This window comes from Mytilus edulis, chromosome 7 (genome assembly GCF_963676685.1).
Source record: "Mytilus edulis chromosome 7, xbMytEdul2.2, whole genome shotgun sequence".
Taxonomy (NCBI): Eukaryota; Metazoa; Mollusca; class Bivalvia; order Mytilida; family Mytilidae; genus Mytilus; species Mytilus edulis.
In genome coordinates, this window is record NC_092350.1 from 62,829,868 (window position 1) to 62,845,952 (window position 16,085).

The 16,085-nt window shown below is 30.6% G+C and overlaps 2 protein-coding genes across 2 annotated transcripts; one reads left to right on the forward strand and one right to left on the reverse strand.

The window, feature by feature from the left end:
* The first annotated feature begins 81 nt into the window (after positions 1–81).
* On the forward strand, positions 82–3,692 carry LOC139483308 (uncharacterized). The gene is made up of 4 exons (XM_071267338.1): positions 82–161; positions 1,642–1,900; positions 2,880–2,977; positions 3,610–3,692. Exons 1-4 carry the CDS (start codon positions 116–118, stop codon positions 3,690–3,692), a joined length of 486 nt encoding a protein of 161 aa, XP_071123439.1. The 5' UTR covers positions 82–115.
* An 8,327-nt stretch (positions 3,693–12,019) lies between these two features.
* Positions 12,020–15,419, reverse strand: LOC139483309 (uncharacterized). Its single transcript, XM_071267339.1, has 2 exons — positions 15,150–15,419; positions 12,020–12,143 (listed from the first exon to the last, which is right to left on the reverse strand). The coding sequence occupies exons 1-2, from the start codon at positions 15,350–15,352 to the stop codon at positions 12,020–12,022; spliced, it is 327 nt and encodes a 108-aa protein (XP_071123440.1). The 5' UTR covers positions 15,353–15,419.
* Between the last annotated feature and the right edge of the window lie 666 nt (positions 15,420–16,085).

Consider the following 16,085-nt stretch of genomic DNA (forward strand, 5'->3'; position numbering starts at 1 on the left):
AATGACCTTTACAATCATTGAATTATTTAAAGCAACAGTTGTTGCCATTTAAGTTAAATACGCCATATTTATAAACAACTTATCATGCATTGTAATAGCATTTGAAAACGACGACATGAAAATAGCTGCGAGGAAATTTGCAATACTCTGTATTTTAACAGGTAAGTCAAGAATGTTTCCATCAATTAAGGAAGTTCGCTGCTCAGTTTCAAAATAAAAAGTTTTCCATAACACTAGTATATATATTGATAGGGGATAAGTTGAGGAATAAAAAAAGCCAAAAAAAATATAGGGGTCAATGTGCTTGTTTTCGAGATATTAGCCATTGGAATTTTGGCGGGAAAATAATCTCTCTTGATTTTCATAGCTTTATCATTGACCAGTTAAAGTTCTCAAAAACTATTAAAAAATAAATAAGATTTTATGACTTTTACAAATGGCTTATAATTATACATGTAAAAGATTTATAAAAAGAAAAATGGGGGTCCATGGGCAAATTTTTAAGGCATTCAAATGGATAATACCAGTCTGAGAGGATTTCGAAAATCTGACAAAAATTCAAAAACATGACAAGCAAACATCCTTTTAAAAGTAAATATTTTTTTAGATGTGTAATAAGTGATATATATATAGATTTCATGAGTAATTGTATCATTTTAAAATTTAATCAATAACACTTCACCACTAGATTCAATTTTAGTATTTAGCAAACATGCCTTTTTATTTTATAGTGAGTCTTTCTATGCTGTGATTTTACACTATTGTTTCAGGTAAGGGTGAAAGTTGGAACCTTTTTAAACGTTTAAAGCCGATGCATTTGTTTGCACCTTATCGAAATAAAGGCAACGGTAGTATATCGCTGTTCGAAAGTCTTAAATCGATTGTGAGAAAACAAATCCGGGTTACAAACTAAAACCGAGGGAAACACATTTGCACCTATAAGAGGAAAACAACAAAACAACAGAAACACTAAAGTGCAACAAAAAACAAACAACAATGTAACACACGCAGACATTAACTATATGATAACAAATGCCATTTTCCTGCGTGCAGGACGTTTTAGAAAAATGTAGGGTTGAACCTGTTTTTGTGGCTAGCCAAGCCTCGTACTTTCATGGCAATGATAAACATTACAACATTATATGACAGGACTACAGTACAAATAAATGCAAGAACATTCAGGACAGAGAAATACACAAATTAACAATACAATAATACATTTCGACATGTTAATAGTTATCAAAGGTACCATTATAATTCATTACGTCAGACGTGCGTTTCATCTATACACAAGACTCATCAGTGACGCTCACACCAAAATAGTCAGAAAGCCAAACAAGTATAAATTTAAAGAGCATTGATGACCCAAAATTTTTAAAAGTTGTATCAAAACACTACTTTAACAATTGCAGAAGCTGCACTTTATATTTATCCGTAGATATGGGATAACTATACGAATGCACGATATTTATATATATATAAATTATAAATAAGTATACATAATGGAATACTTTCATAAATTGTGACGAGAGTTGTCTCATTGGCACTCATACCAGATCTTCTTATATTTATATTTGTTTCATTTTTGATAATTTAATAGTGCAAAGTGTTTGTTAATAACAAGAAATCATCTCTTCATAGATGTCGCTCTGATAGTATATAGTTCTGATGTTGAGTATAAAGGTATCTGTACATTTCCCTGTGCTTGGCAAGATAGAATATATCAACCTATTCGTGTTGGGTCGTCGTTCGAAAACATTGCTGAAGTAGTAGATCCGAAACATTTTACAATAATCAACAGCTCTGATCCTACCATTTTTACGCTTGAATTTACGGAGCCGAACAAGCCAAACGAAATATGGGAGTGCTATTCAAGAGCTGGCCCCTTTACTATTTACCGGTGAGTGAATTATGTCTGCTTTAGAAAGGAATGCACACTTTTCATATCCTTAAAGATCAAATCACACAAATGACAAAGCCGTTATATATATTCTTGAATTTATTATATTTTCAGCGTATACACTAACACTTCTGTGTTAAGTTTTTTTCCAAATCAAAATAACAAAGCAAAAAATAAAATACATGTTAAAATTTAGCAACGTAAAATTAGATTTTCCATTTGAATTTTTATAATAAGTGATTTGTACATTCCACCAAATAATCATCAAAAGAACCAAAACGTTTAGAATATGTTCCTTACGTCGTAACTACAATCCCCTTCCCTTTCATGAATGTGACCTACCAAATTAGACTATTTACCAGATTTGTTATTACATAAGCAACACGACGGGTGCCACATGTGGAGCAGGATCTCCTTCCCTTCCGGAGCACCTGAGATCACCCCTAGTTTTTGGTGGGGTTCGTGTTGCATATTCTTTAGTTTTCTATGTTGTGTCGTGTGTACTATTGTTTGTCTGTTTGTATTTTTCATTTTTAGCCACGGCATTGTCAGTTTATTTTCGATTTATGAGTTTGACTGTCCCTCTGGTACCTTTCGTCTCTCTTTTAGAAGGTAATTTCACTTAAGGAAGACACAACCTTTAAACATTCACTGAACAATGATACACATATAAGTGAATCGTGCACTCAGGAATCAACGATTCGTTATTACTATGGATTTCGCCGCTATTATTGATGGTCACCTCTGGTTATGTACGTCACGTGTTCAAATAGTTACACTCTCTTGGCTTTTGATAATTCACGATGAAGACAAATCTAGAAAAAAACGCGTCGGATGCATTAAATTTATAAAATTTTCAAGTAACCTAGAAATAAAATTTGCTATACGCGAGGCTATCCGTCTTCCCTGCGATTATTTTAAAATCTGAGAAAGTCGTCAATTGAGTAAATAAAATAATTTCCATGTGTTTTTCTTTCAGGCGTCAGAATGAAGGTGAATATGAATACAGATGCGAAAAAGATCCATTATTTGACCCAATCAAAAACAATGTGATTATTTTCTTCGGAAACCAATTTAGTAAGTATTTGCATGTCCATGCAGTCCATGTAGCTGGAATAAGTCCATAATAGACAATGCAATAATTTTATCAAAAGCGAAAAATGACCAAATAAAAACAACAGTACACAAACAAAACATATAAAAAGAAAGAGTGAAGAACACGGTCCCACCAAAATACCGGTTTTGGTCTCAATTACTCCATCCCGCTCTACATGTAACAATCGTCGATTTGCTCTTGTGATAACAATTATAATGATATATTATTAGCTTACTTCACCGGTAACGTTTAAACTTTATAAAAGTTCTTTCTACATATAATATTCCACAGTTAAATCAATAGAAAACATACATAATACACCGTGATCAGACAGCTTTTTTGACGTAACCATCACGAGTCAAAAGCTTTATAGGTATTTACTGATTTTTGCTAAATGGTTAACGAGTGACAACCGAACAATACACCATTTCACTCATGGCGAATTCGTAAATTTTCACATTGATTAATATAAATAAAGAACAAAATGTAAGTACATTCACTCTATCTATTTTACGCTTTTTCTGCTCGTTTTGGTGCCACATCATTAACTTCAGAACAGTACTGGATTTCTTTCCACAATCAAACACATTTTGAATCGTTTTATTTTTTTCAGAGAAATTTACTGGAAATCCTAGTACCTGTGACGTATGTATTGGAGTTGATTTTAATTCTGCCGCTGTTGTTCAAGGTACTTAACTGTCCTTTACAATACTATTTATAACGTTATGGAAAATGACAAATTGATTCATATGGGATGACCTTATTTTTATACTTTTACCGAGACAAGTTGTACTAATTTGGCTACATTTTGTATGTTTATGAATTCCTTTCAGCATTTAGAACTTGTTGGACTGCATTTATACTTACACAGGTACAATATAATATTAAAGTTTCTAGGTATTGAAATATTTAACTTATAGTTGACAATCTGAATTTCAGACATCTATGCATGTAAGTTTGTCCATGTTATCAAAACGGTGTTGGTGAACATAAAACGAGTTACTTTCATGTACAAATATTGTACTAAATGAAAATTATGTATTTCTCACGTTATTTATTTTTCATTTCTCAAATATATATTTCTCCAGTGGTGGTGTGTAGTTTAAAGATTGTATATTTCTTCATTCTCAATCAATTTTACATTATATGATTGTTTTTTTTCTTTTGTCTTCGTAAACAGATCATTTAAAATTATTGATAGTACAATCCGTAACTTTCTATGCTTAAAATTGTAAATTGTAAGCCTGGTACCTTTGATAAATAATTGTACATTTTTGGTACATGTAGTCGACATGTATATGCATATGCATTTGTTCTCAGAAAATGTCTTTGCTTGATTGGTTAATATTTGGATGCTTTACATCCAGTAGCAAGTATTTCATGCATATTCAAGACAAGAACAAATTAACAACAAATACGACAGAAAGGTCCTATTATAGGCCGTCCGGGATGAAGGTCAGCGATATTTAGAACGCCAGTGGAAAATGAGGGTAAATAGCTAGGAACAACAAAATGGTTTGCAGGGTTAATATAAATAAAGAAACTTAAAAAGCAGTAAAAAATCTATATGTATTATAATTATATTAAAAGGGTATTGCGCGCAATTTAGATGAAACTAGAGGATTTCAAATATGTGACAAAAAGTCAAAAGCAAGAGTAGCAATCATCCTTAACAAATAATATTTGTTATGTATTTTCCTGCTTTCATTCATTAGTAGGAAGACCTGGCGGTAAGTACTCATAATAATTTCATTATGTGCTTTAACGACGTCAACTGAATACAACTTATTATTGTTTATTTATTTTCTCCCGTTTATTGGTGATTTTTTGTGTGAGTAAGTGTCGTTAAGTTCCCTGCAAAACGATACATATAATTGCAGCAACTTTTTTGCATAATATTGCAGGATTTATTATTTTTGTTGCAGTTAAAAATATTGCATGCAAAACAAGCCAGTCTGCTATTTTTGTATTATCACCCTTTGAGAAATGATAATTGTATACTAGGTTACCTACTTAGTGGTAAGAAATACTTAGAGCAGCTAAAACATTAAAAGCAAACTAACAATAATTCCAATTGCAGAAACAATGAACTGTTTTCCGATGATTTTGTTGTGTATATGTTCCGGACCGTATGAGTATTTGGACCATATGGGTATATACGCGTATGGTCCAAATACTCATATGGTCCGGGACAAATACAAAACATAAACTAGTAAAGTTCGTCCACGATTTTCAACGGTTTTAAGAAAGATTCTATTTCGTTTCGTTGGTTTTTCTTGACCGAGTACAAGTATTTAGCCTGCCAAAAATTTATATGCACCGCAGCCATAATTTTAGTTTGAAAAAAAAGTCTATTGGATGACAATAGATATTTGCTATCATAAATGTTGAGTAAATTGTGCACCTTTGAAAATGTCTGTGATCAATTATTTAAGTTAAATAATGCACATCTATTATTGTATAGATGCAGGACTTTAACATGTATGTATAACCATGATGATAACCATGATGATAAATATAAATGGGAAGATGTTTTTCTTTTGTAGAACAAGTACCAGGTAAAGCATTATTTTTATTTGAATAATTTCAAGTCATAACTTTGTAATAGTATATCACATGCATTACAGTTGTATTACTCATGGGTTGAAATGATAACTTAAAAATGTATATCATATTTTCTTCTACACATTGTCAGAGAACGTTTTTATTTTGCCTTTCCGATTTCTGTATGGCTTTATTATCGTCCCCGAGGGTACCACCAGCCCAGTAGTCAACACTGAGGTGTTGACATGGTGGTGACATGAATATCAATAATGTGGTCATTTTTATAAATTTCTGTTTTCAAAACTTTGAATGATGAGTCTTATGTAGACGAAACGCGCGTCTGGCGTACTAAATTATAATCCTGGTACCTTTGATAACTTTTTATACCACTGGGTTGATGCCACTGCTGGTGGACGTTTCGTCCCCGAGGGTATCACCAGCACAGTAGTCAACACTTCGGTGTTGACATGAATATCAATAATGCGGTCATTTAAAAAAAAATCCTGTTTACAAACCTTTGAATTTTTCGAAAAACTAAGGATTTTCTTATTCCAGGCATAGATTACCTTAGCCGTATTTGCACAACTGTTTGGAATTTGGGATCCTCAATGCTCTTCTACTTTATACTTGTTTGGCTTTATGAATATTTTGATATGAGCGTCAATGGTGAGTCTTATGTAGACGAAACACTCGTCTGGCGTACTAAATTATAATCCTGGTACCTTTGTTAACTATATAATTAGAACCAGTGCTATTAAAGATGTATAGGGAATATGCCTCATGTTTTTTATACATTAATTATTGACCTGACGAGATTTCAGAGTTTTATGAAAAATATTTTATAAAGACCAAAGGATTTGATCGTAAAGTCAACATAAATATGTGTATTTCAAATGAAACATTAATATTTATTTTCTGTTTCCCAAAATATTTTCTTTTTTTTATATAGAAAATGAAGAAATAGGATGCAATTTGCCTTACATGTGTCCTGTCACCAAACCAGGACAAATCAGATGTGGACTGTGCGAACCAAGTCTCCCATATGATGGCGATTGTTGCAAAGCAAATCCATTTTATTAGTAACAAGGGTTGGCAAATTGTCTGAACATCTTGTATTAATTAACTAGATACAACATGTACTGCCTTGTCCATTGTTAAACTTTTTTTTGACAAAAGTATGAGAAAAACAGTCACCGTCGATGATTCATAAGAATTATTGGTTATTATATTGTTATTATAATAAAATAAAAATAATGATGCATTTGCCGAATAACTGCTTATTAACTATTACCAAGTCGTTCCACCTTTTTTTTTTTTTTTTTTGGGGGGGGGGGGGCACAATGTATTTGACAAGAGAGCGACGAACGAAATATGACTAAAATTAAATTAAATTTGTTAAAATTTTAATGAAAATGATTGCATGTTGAATCATCTATTCTTTTATACATTGATATACGTTCTTATGTTAAATACTTTTAGTATTCTAATTTAAAACAAGTACTTTGACAAAAAGACATACGGGTTTTATATTATAATAAATTGATACTGTATATATATTAAACCCGGGATTCTAATATGACGTCCTTATTATGCTTTGTAAACAAAGCCGTATTCTAATGAGCACAAAATATGTTTAACACATTGCGCAAAAATTTACTGTTTATATTAAAGTTATTTCTATCGTTATCCTATAAAATATTAATTATACATTCAAGTAGCTTACATAAACTTTTATAATATGTTATATCGAACAACATATATTTACCCTGCTCGTATTTTTTTTAACTTATCATATATGAAATGTAATGTACAGACTCCTCGGGGAGTAAACGGGAACAGCTAAACACTTTTACGGTATTTTCGTACGCTTCGACCTACAAAAATACTGTATTTGTCCTATTAGAATCGAAATAATTCCTTTATGTCATGTTCTATCCTAATTTTAACATGGGTAGGCATTATATTTGACCACATTTTACACCTCGCTAACGCTCAGTGTAAAATATCGACAAATATAATGCCTACCCATGTTAAAATGAGCATAGAGAATGACATGAAGGAGTTATTTCTTAAATAATTTCGCATAAATTGGAGATGCGAACGAAACAAAATCCGTTAATAATCACACTTGAAAATAAACCCAACAGGTTATAAGTAATTTACATCTACACCAACAATGCTACAAATCAAACACATGTGAATTTATCAAGGGTCTAGAAAAGCTTTTGCATGAATGATGAAGGTTTACAAAATGGATTCTCAGATTTCCGTTGAATTTGAAGGTCTTTTCGATTTTTTTTTTATCAAATACAATTTTGAAATACATATAAAAAAATAAACTGTGGTGTTATTGCAAGTGACAAGTGAAAATGTTTCTTCTCAACTATCAATTCTATTACTGAATAGAGTAATCATTCTCTATAATAATAAGGGTCCCAAAAAATAATGTAAAATAAATAGTGTAAATGCCGTGCTTTTAAGTAAAAACCAGTTGTATCTAATTTTCATAACCTGTGCAGAAATACTAAAAACAGTTCTAAGTTTAACGAACTTTATTTCACAGTATAAGGATTTTTCACAGTCAGCTCTATTGCATCTCTCATAAGCCAGGGTTCTTTGCACGAATAGTTTTGTTCTTAAGTTTTGAATTGTATATTTTTTAATCTGTAGGCCAATAAATTGAAAATCTTGATCATGTAAAGCATCTGCCAACTTTAAAGCCTTTCCCTGTGTATCATAGATATTTTTTACGTGCCATGCTTTAATCTTCTTACAGCTCGTATCTCAAATCAAAAATCAGTTACATCCGTTTTTGCACCTGCAACTGAATGTAGGGGGGTGGGGTTGTATTGTTTTACCCCTGTCCGTCTGTCCTTCCATCCGTCCCATTATTGGTATATAGTTATTTGGCATAACTCCTCCTACTGTTTGATTCCTAGGAAGTTTTCACTTTGCTTTCTGTTGAGTAGTTAAGGATGTTTGCTACTCTGTTTAAAAATAACAAGCTTTTTAAAAGACTATTATCAACTGAGAGTATATAAATGAAGAAACAATAAAAGCAGAAAAAAATAGAGGGTCCGTGTGCTTGTTTTCGAGATATAAGCCACTAAAAATTTGGCGGGAATTAATTCTCTTTAGATTTTTCATACATTTAACATTGACACCTATTTCGGTTCAAAAACTATGAAAAAATAACAAGGATTTTATAGGATTTTGAAATATGGCTTTTTGAACATTATGTAATAAAATTATGAAAAGAAAAGTAGGTGTTATTGGGCAAAATTTATCAATGACAATACATGGATAAAACCAGAGGATTCCGAAAATCTCAAAAAATCATAAAATAGAGGAGCAAACATCCTTAAGTACGTACACTGCGCTTCAATGGAAACTATCCCTTTTTCAAACAATTTCGTGTGACTACATGTCCATTATGTATTCCGTGTGCATGGAATGGGTTGACATGTCATAAAATGTGTCTATATTGTTGTATGATCGATTAAAGCTTGTGTATTATGATTTTTAAAAATAAATATGAATTCATAACTTCAAAAAAGTCATGGCCAGTACAAGTGTTTCTTACCAAAAACACAATTATCGTCCTTGAGGTCAAAGTTCAAGGTCACATGAGTGTCAAAATTTTAAGAGGGCTCACCACCTCATGATGATACATCCACATGCCAAAGATGTAAGGCCTAGGTCAAAAGGTGAAGAAGTTGTGGCCTACATGGTTGTTTTTCACGAAACAAAAACAACATAAATTTGACCTTGCGGTCACATTTGAAGGTCACACAAAGGTCATCATGATGCAAGACACTTAAACTCGATATGATACATCCACATGCAAAATATCTAAGGCCTAGTTCAAAAGACGAAAAAAAATATTGCCATTATGTAATTTTTGAATAAATTTTGATCTTATTTAATGAACCAATTTGAGGGTGGGGCGTATTTCAAACTTTAATACCAAAAAATCTAACGGTTGAGTTTTAAAATTTTTTTCATGAACAACCGACTAGTATATAGCACTCCAAATGCTTAGTTTTATGAAAAAATTAAACGACAATTTTTTTTTCAAAATAAAAATCTTCTTCCAATACTAGAAGCACAGCATTAACTTTTCGGGGCTGATTCTGGTACCCCCTATTAAATTTCGGGCAAAATTTTAAATCCGGAATAAAAAACTTACAAGAAAAGGGTATCAGTGAACTAATATTCACCTCAGCTATCATTATTAGCTATGCTATTGTCAAATTAGGATTACATTTTTAAAAATTTAACAGATTTAACCCTATGCCCATATTTTAGAAACTTCAAATTTTGGCCGATACTAGTATGTAAAAGATGCCATATTTGAGTTGCCAAATCTTTTAAACCTACGGTTCAAATCTTTTAAAATGTTTACAAGATGTTTAGGTAGGCCTAGTTTATCAATGAAAAAAATTTAAGAAAAATTAAACGACAGGATATTTTTGGGGTATAGTGTTGGGTACCCCCTTAATGTGGAGGGAATAATTGTGAACGAGGTAATATACTAACTAAGATAATTCAATCAAAATTGAAACATGATAAAAAAAAAAGATTATGTAAACAGACGTTCACATGGTTCAGAAGACTGTGCTTTGTCATACAACAATATTTCTTTTACATAATTATTCAACATATTTTTTTGCATGATGATAAAAGTTATTAGGGATATTTTCATCTTAAGGAAATAAATAAATTCAATGGTATACCAATACAATAATTCGTTCAGTAAATAAATCAGAATTACCAAAAATATTTTGAAATGTACTACTATTATTGTATTTAATGTAATCTCACCTAAATGGCTATATCTTTGTATGTATTTTAAAATTTTAACAGCATATAGTAACCACACCTAGTCATCTATTTCAAACATAATATCTACATTAAGGTATCAGATGTAAAACAAAAATCGTATCAGTTGGGACAAAAAATCATCAAAATACGTATTTTTTGGATTCAAGCCAGTTTTTAACAAACATATAGTCATTACAAGACATTCTCTAAAACTTATAGATAGTAATACCTTGCAACTTTGCGTAAATTGATATTTCCACTTCTGAAAATAAGTGATATATAAATGGACACGTGAACTGATAGTTATCAGTAGCGTATCAGAAATTTTATTAAAGGGAGGCGGAGGTACCGACTGCCTCAATCATATTACAATCATGCTAGAGTGATATTCTATATAATAAACCAGATTTTTTCAAACAAAAGTTGGGTTAGAATCCCCCTTACTCTTGGCCTCCTCTTAATCCAACTCTGGTTGTTGGAGGCCTACTTTATTTTGATTCGATGTCGTTTGTCAATCGAACAATATCTAGGTCAAAGTTATTGAGTTTTAAATTTAACCTGTGTTCATTTCGCGTTCTGTTAGAAATCGTAATAACATGACAATATATTTAAACAGACTTTTGTAGTATTATGTCGTAACTGACAAATCTTAGTCGAAATGTTACCTTTGTCTTTTATTAATAGCTTTTCTCCCTGGAAAATTTAAAATTGATCAAACAGTGATATCTTATTTACCATACATAATATAGATACGTAAGGTACGTTGATTTGGAATCCTTCAATTATTGATTTGGAATCGAGGTCATGGTCAAACGGTATTTTTACGTTCCAGCTCTTAAATTTCCCTAACCATTGTGTATTTACACATGCTACAACATTGGGTCTTATGCTGTATTAAGTCAGGAATATATGACAGTATTAACCAATCGTTTTATGCGTTTGTGCTTAAGATGTTGCCATTTATTCCAAAACTTTCCGTTTAAAATTTTTCTCGGAGTTTTTTTTTGTTTTTGTTATTTCACATAATAATCACCTTGGAAAAAAACCTCTGCAATGATCATGTTCCTTCATAAAAAAAGTGTTTAGAACTACTTTTTCTTTAATCTGCATATATAAACTACCATTTTAGATTTTGTGGTATCTCTATGAATAATAGCCATAAATTCAGACCAAAGCAACAAACTCCTAAACAGGAAAAAGCTAATTTTCACTTTCATTTCAGGCAAAAGATATAGAAAAAATATATTTTTGGAATCAGCATATAACGCAATCAATTATTTGACGACTATAGTAAATGTTAATAAACCAAAAATTATTTTTTATCAATGAACGTCAATGGTGTAAATACCTTTGCTTATATTTACACCTTGTTGATGTCAGCATGTTTTACATCTCCACAAAATTTAGTAAACGTTGTGTGTATTTTATGTGTAGCCTTATACATGTGTTTTTCAGTTCAGTTTGTGTGACGTCTCCACAGTCATGTTTAATTTTCTCTTGTTTCTTTTTCAACTAACTTTCTGTTACACTTTTCAAACACCATTTGTGTACATTAATGACTAAAAGAAAGATTTGCTAAATTTAAAAAAAAATGTTTTTATGCATTTGAAGGCGTAATGAGACATTCATCAGTTTCTCACTCAGTCATCTTCCTCTTAATCATTCACGTCACGCTCATCGATATCACCCATAACATCTTCATCACTCATATCCACACATCGTTCATCTATATGTCCATCTTCTGAGTCCACATTGGCGATGTCTTCATTTGAAGTATAATTTTAAACAATCAGGATTTTTCTTACAACACAGAACAACAAGAACAAAATGTCACACTGGTAAATACATGTTGTGTCATGTGTACTATTGTTTGTCTGTTTGTCTTTTTCATTTTGAGCCATGGCGTTGTCAGTTTATTTTTATTTATGACTTTGACTGTCTCTCATGTATCTTTCGTTCCTCTTTTACTTTAAATAATCTAATCAAGTACTAGTGTTGATAAGACGTTTAGGAGATCCGTTTACAAATTATTTTTGGCTTTTTTGCGAACAATTTTGCTGTACTTTATCAGTGCCAATACTTTATAAGCATAAACTAACTTTTGTACTTTTGCATAGTTATACTAATTATTTGTTGATTTATTACATGTTACTTCTAAAATGTGTAAGACTTGTTAGTAATTCTATCATTGTCCATATATTTGCCGACAAAAATCTTCATAATCTATGTTTTAAATTTATATATTTTTTCTCGATGTATGTTAATATATGATATTTACGAACCCTGACTACTAATTTTATACATTTTGGTCAATGATTAAAAAAACATTTCCCAATAGGTATCTTTGTTAATTTTATTTTTGAAAGGATGATTACCTGATGGATAAGTTTTTTTTTATTAAAGATAAAAACACATGAAATGATTAGTCAGAGTTTGTATAATAAATTAAAATGAATCAAAGATAAAAAAAAGTCAAATAGGCATTACAAATTTAATTGTATTTGATATACTAAGTTAAGTAGTGCCTCGTAAATCTACATTTTTTTACTATATCCTTTAATATAACTCAAAAGGAAAAAAACAAGCTATCATTTGAAATTAATACATTGTATTTATCGACTAAATAGTAAGTAACTTCCACTTACTGGGAAATTTACAAAGCATAATTTCAAACATATACTAGTATCACACAATGTAACAGCTGTCACCAATATGGTATTATACATACTTTGATTTTCGGGAAAAAACAGACTGATGAACCCTAAATTATTGATACTTTTACTTGTGAAACATGTTAAATTCTATAATGACAATATGTTAGCACGCAAGCAAGAAACCTAGTACTTTTGTCAATAAAACATTTAGGAACAACTACAAGACCGGTCTTTTTTGAAATATTATCATTTGATATCTCTGGATATGTAAATACATACACAATGAGTCCAATATAACCAACACTGTTTTTTGAAAATTGAATTATATGGATTTATATCCTGAAAGGAAATGCAAAATCTAGCCTTTACCATTGCACTGTTATAGGATTTTTGTCAATTTGGACACATTTGAAAGTTGAAATTCAAAAATCAATACATTCTTCTCTGCCTCTTTTTTATTATTTGTATATCCTGAATATTCATCAAACTAGACGTTAATGAAATATTGTTATATTGTGTTTATTTATCAAAACGACAGAAATAAATATTTGTTCCCTGCGTAATAATTCCCAAATTACCTTAATTAAGTTTGGTAGTGGTAGTGTTTGTGTAGCTTAACGTGAAAAACAATAGAAATATTAATAAAAGCCCCAAAACAATGCAAAAGAAGCACCAAATGTCAATAATAGAACATCAAAGATTCATTATTCTTGAAACTGTTTTTCGTATTCAAAGTGATTGGCTCAAAGTTTTAACACGTAACACTACTATGTGTGTCATAACAATCCATATTGATTTTTTGAAATATGATATAATAGTTCATGTATTTTGTTTTTCTATTCATAATCATTATTCGCATTATATTAAATTATCTGGATATATGGAAAAGCTACACTATTTCCGCAACTGTTTATAAATTCAAAACCCGATTCCAATAAAAGAATATGAAGACATACAGCTTCGATACAGCAAAATATATCATCGATATTTTAACGAAATATTTAAAGGAAATGATAGAAAAAATATACGACTATAAGGATATACTTCCTCGCTTTATCTTCATTTTAACGTTATTATCCCTTGATGAAAGTCCTACATGTTTTTTTTGTCTGTAAAGTCACGAGAAACATGTACAAAATGAGATTGACTTACTACCTGATGTCTAAACATATGAAAATGGCTTTAGCAGGGTTATCTACCGTTCACAAGCAAAATGTATTCGGTAATAGTTTAAATATTTATGTCCCATTGTTCATTAGAATAAAAATATACCATTATATGACGATTTAAAGATGATTTATGTGAACAACCTATATTGTCAAAAGGTTTAATGTATATAATTGTGAATGTTTTCCTTGAATTTATAAAAAAAACAAGATGTAAGATGAACATGTTTTCGAGAAGGACTCTGTTTTAGGCTCGCATGAACATATTTTTTCTTTCCATAAGATAGTAAAAATGTAACACGTATTTTATTTATCTGAAAAAAAATACAACAATGTAGACACTAAAATAATGGATGAGTACCACCAAAAATTGATGTTGTCGTGTAACCTTTAGACAATTTTCTAATTGTGATATGCTCATGAGAAAAAAGGAAATGCATCATGCTTCACATGTTGTCTGTGCGACTTTATAAAATAAGCAACTCGTGCTGATTAAACCAGACTTAACCAACCATTTTCTTCGGAAAATGTCTGTATACAGTTTAGTAATAGGAAGTAGTTGGGACTTTTTCCTTTTATAGATAGCGTTTTATTTCAGTTTAATTTCTAGTGGTATTAATTCTTGTTTTTTTTTATGTTTATGCAAGTCAAGAAAAAAATTACTTCGGTGAACTTTAACTCAATCAAATATATCTCGATATTTAAACGTCTTTTTCAAGACTATTGAAATTAGTAGTTATATGATAACGTCAATGCTATTATAATCCCTTTACAATTACCTTAGATTACTTCATACAGCTCAGGGAATTTATATTTGCACTTTACTCATACAGTTATCCAAACTTGAGAAAGTTAAAAAAATATTACAAAAATACATAGTATATCACTAATAAACTATATAGTTTAACATTAAATTTATTCCAAGACCCTAACAATGCAAGTTATGCCGCATTTGAAATATGTACCTTTTAATTTTATTATCCAACGTGGCTCGTTTTCGTCCCTCATATACGGTGGGATGTCTTGGCCATCTGGGATATCTTGGATATCTTGGATATCTCGGTTTTCTTGGTATCCGTGGCATTCTTGGCCAACTATATCCGTCACAGTAATCAATTATACAAAACGATGATATAATCACCAACAACAGCAACACGTTTCTCTTCATTTTAAAACTGGAAGGCAATATACAGAATAAAGTATCAAATGTTTCACTGGTTGTAAGAAAAATTGCACTTAATAATTTCGGTACCACGAACTAATATTTAGAGAAATTACTGCACATCTATGCGAAAACAAACATTGATATACTCTGAGTCCTTATTTTAAATGACCATCATTACAGGCAAAGATGTAAATATCATTCAAAAACACACGCGAAACCTTCTTATTTTATTAATCACAATTAATCATGTCAGCTTTGTATTGTTCAATAAAAAAGAATATGTAATATAGAAAATTAAAACAAACCTTTGTGTCCTGAATGGTCTACAATTTTGACCAGCTTAAAGTGGTAAATCACACGTAACTCAATTAGATAATAATTGTTTATACATTTATAGTATCATGGTAACAAATGTTAGCACAAATCGTATCAAATGCAAAGCTTAATCATATTTCCAAGAATCAACAAATTTTTGACTAATTCATTACAATTCACATAAACAGCATCAATTCTGATATAAAGCTTAGCGTTTAGAAAAATAAAAACACAGTAGTTGTTATGCAAGTAAAAGCAATGAGTCATATCAATGGAATTATGCTGATTTTACCAAATGAACAATAATTATTGATTTTTAATTTCATTGAACATGTTGACTAAAACGCTTTTTTTTTTTATCTTAATATCGAATTACTTTTTCGTGAGTCAAACACTATGAAAAGATTTTTTCAGATATATT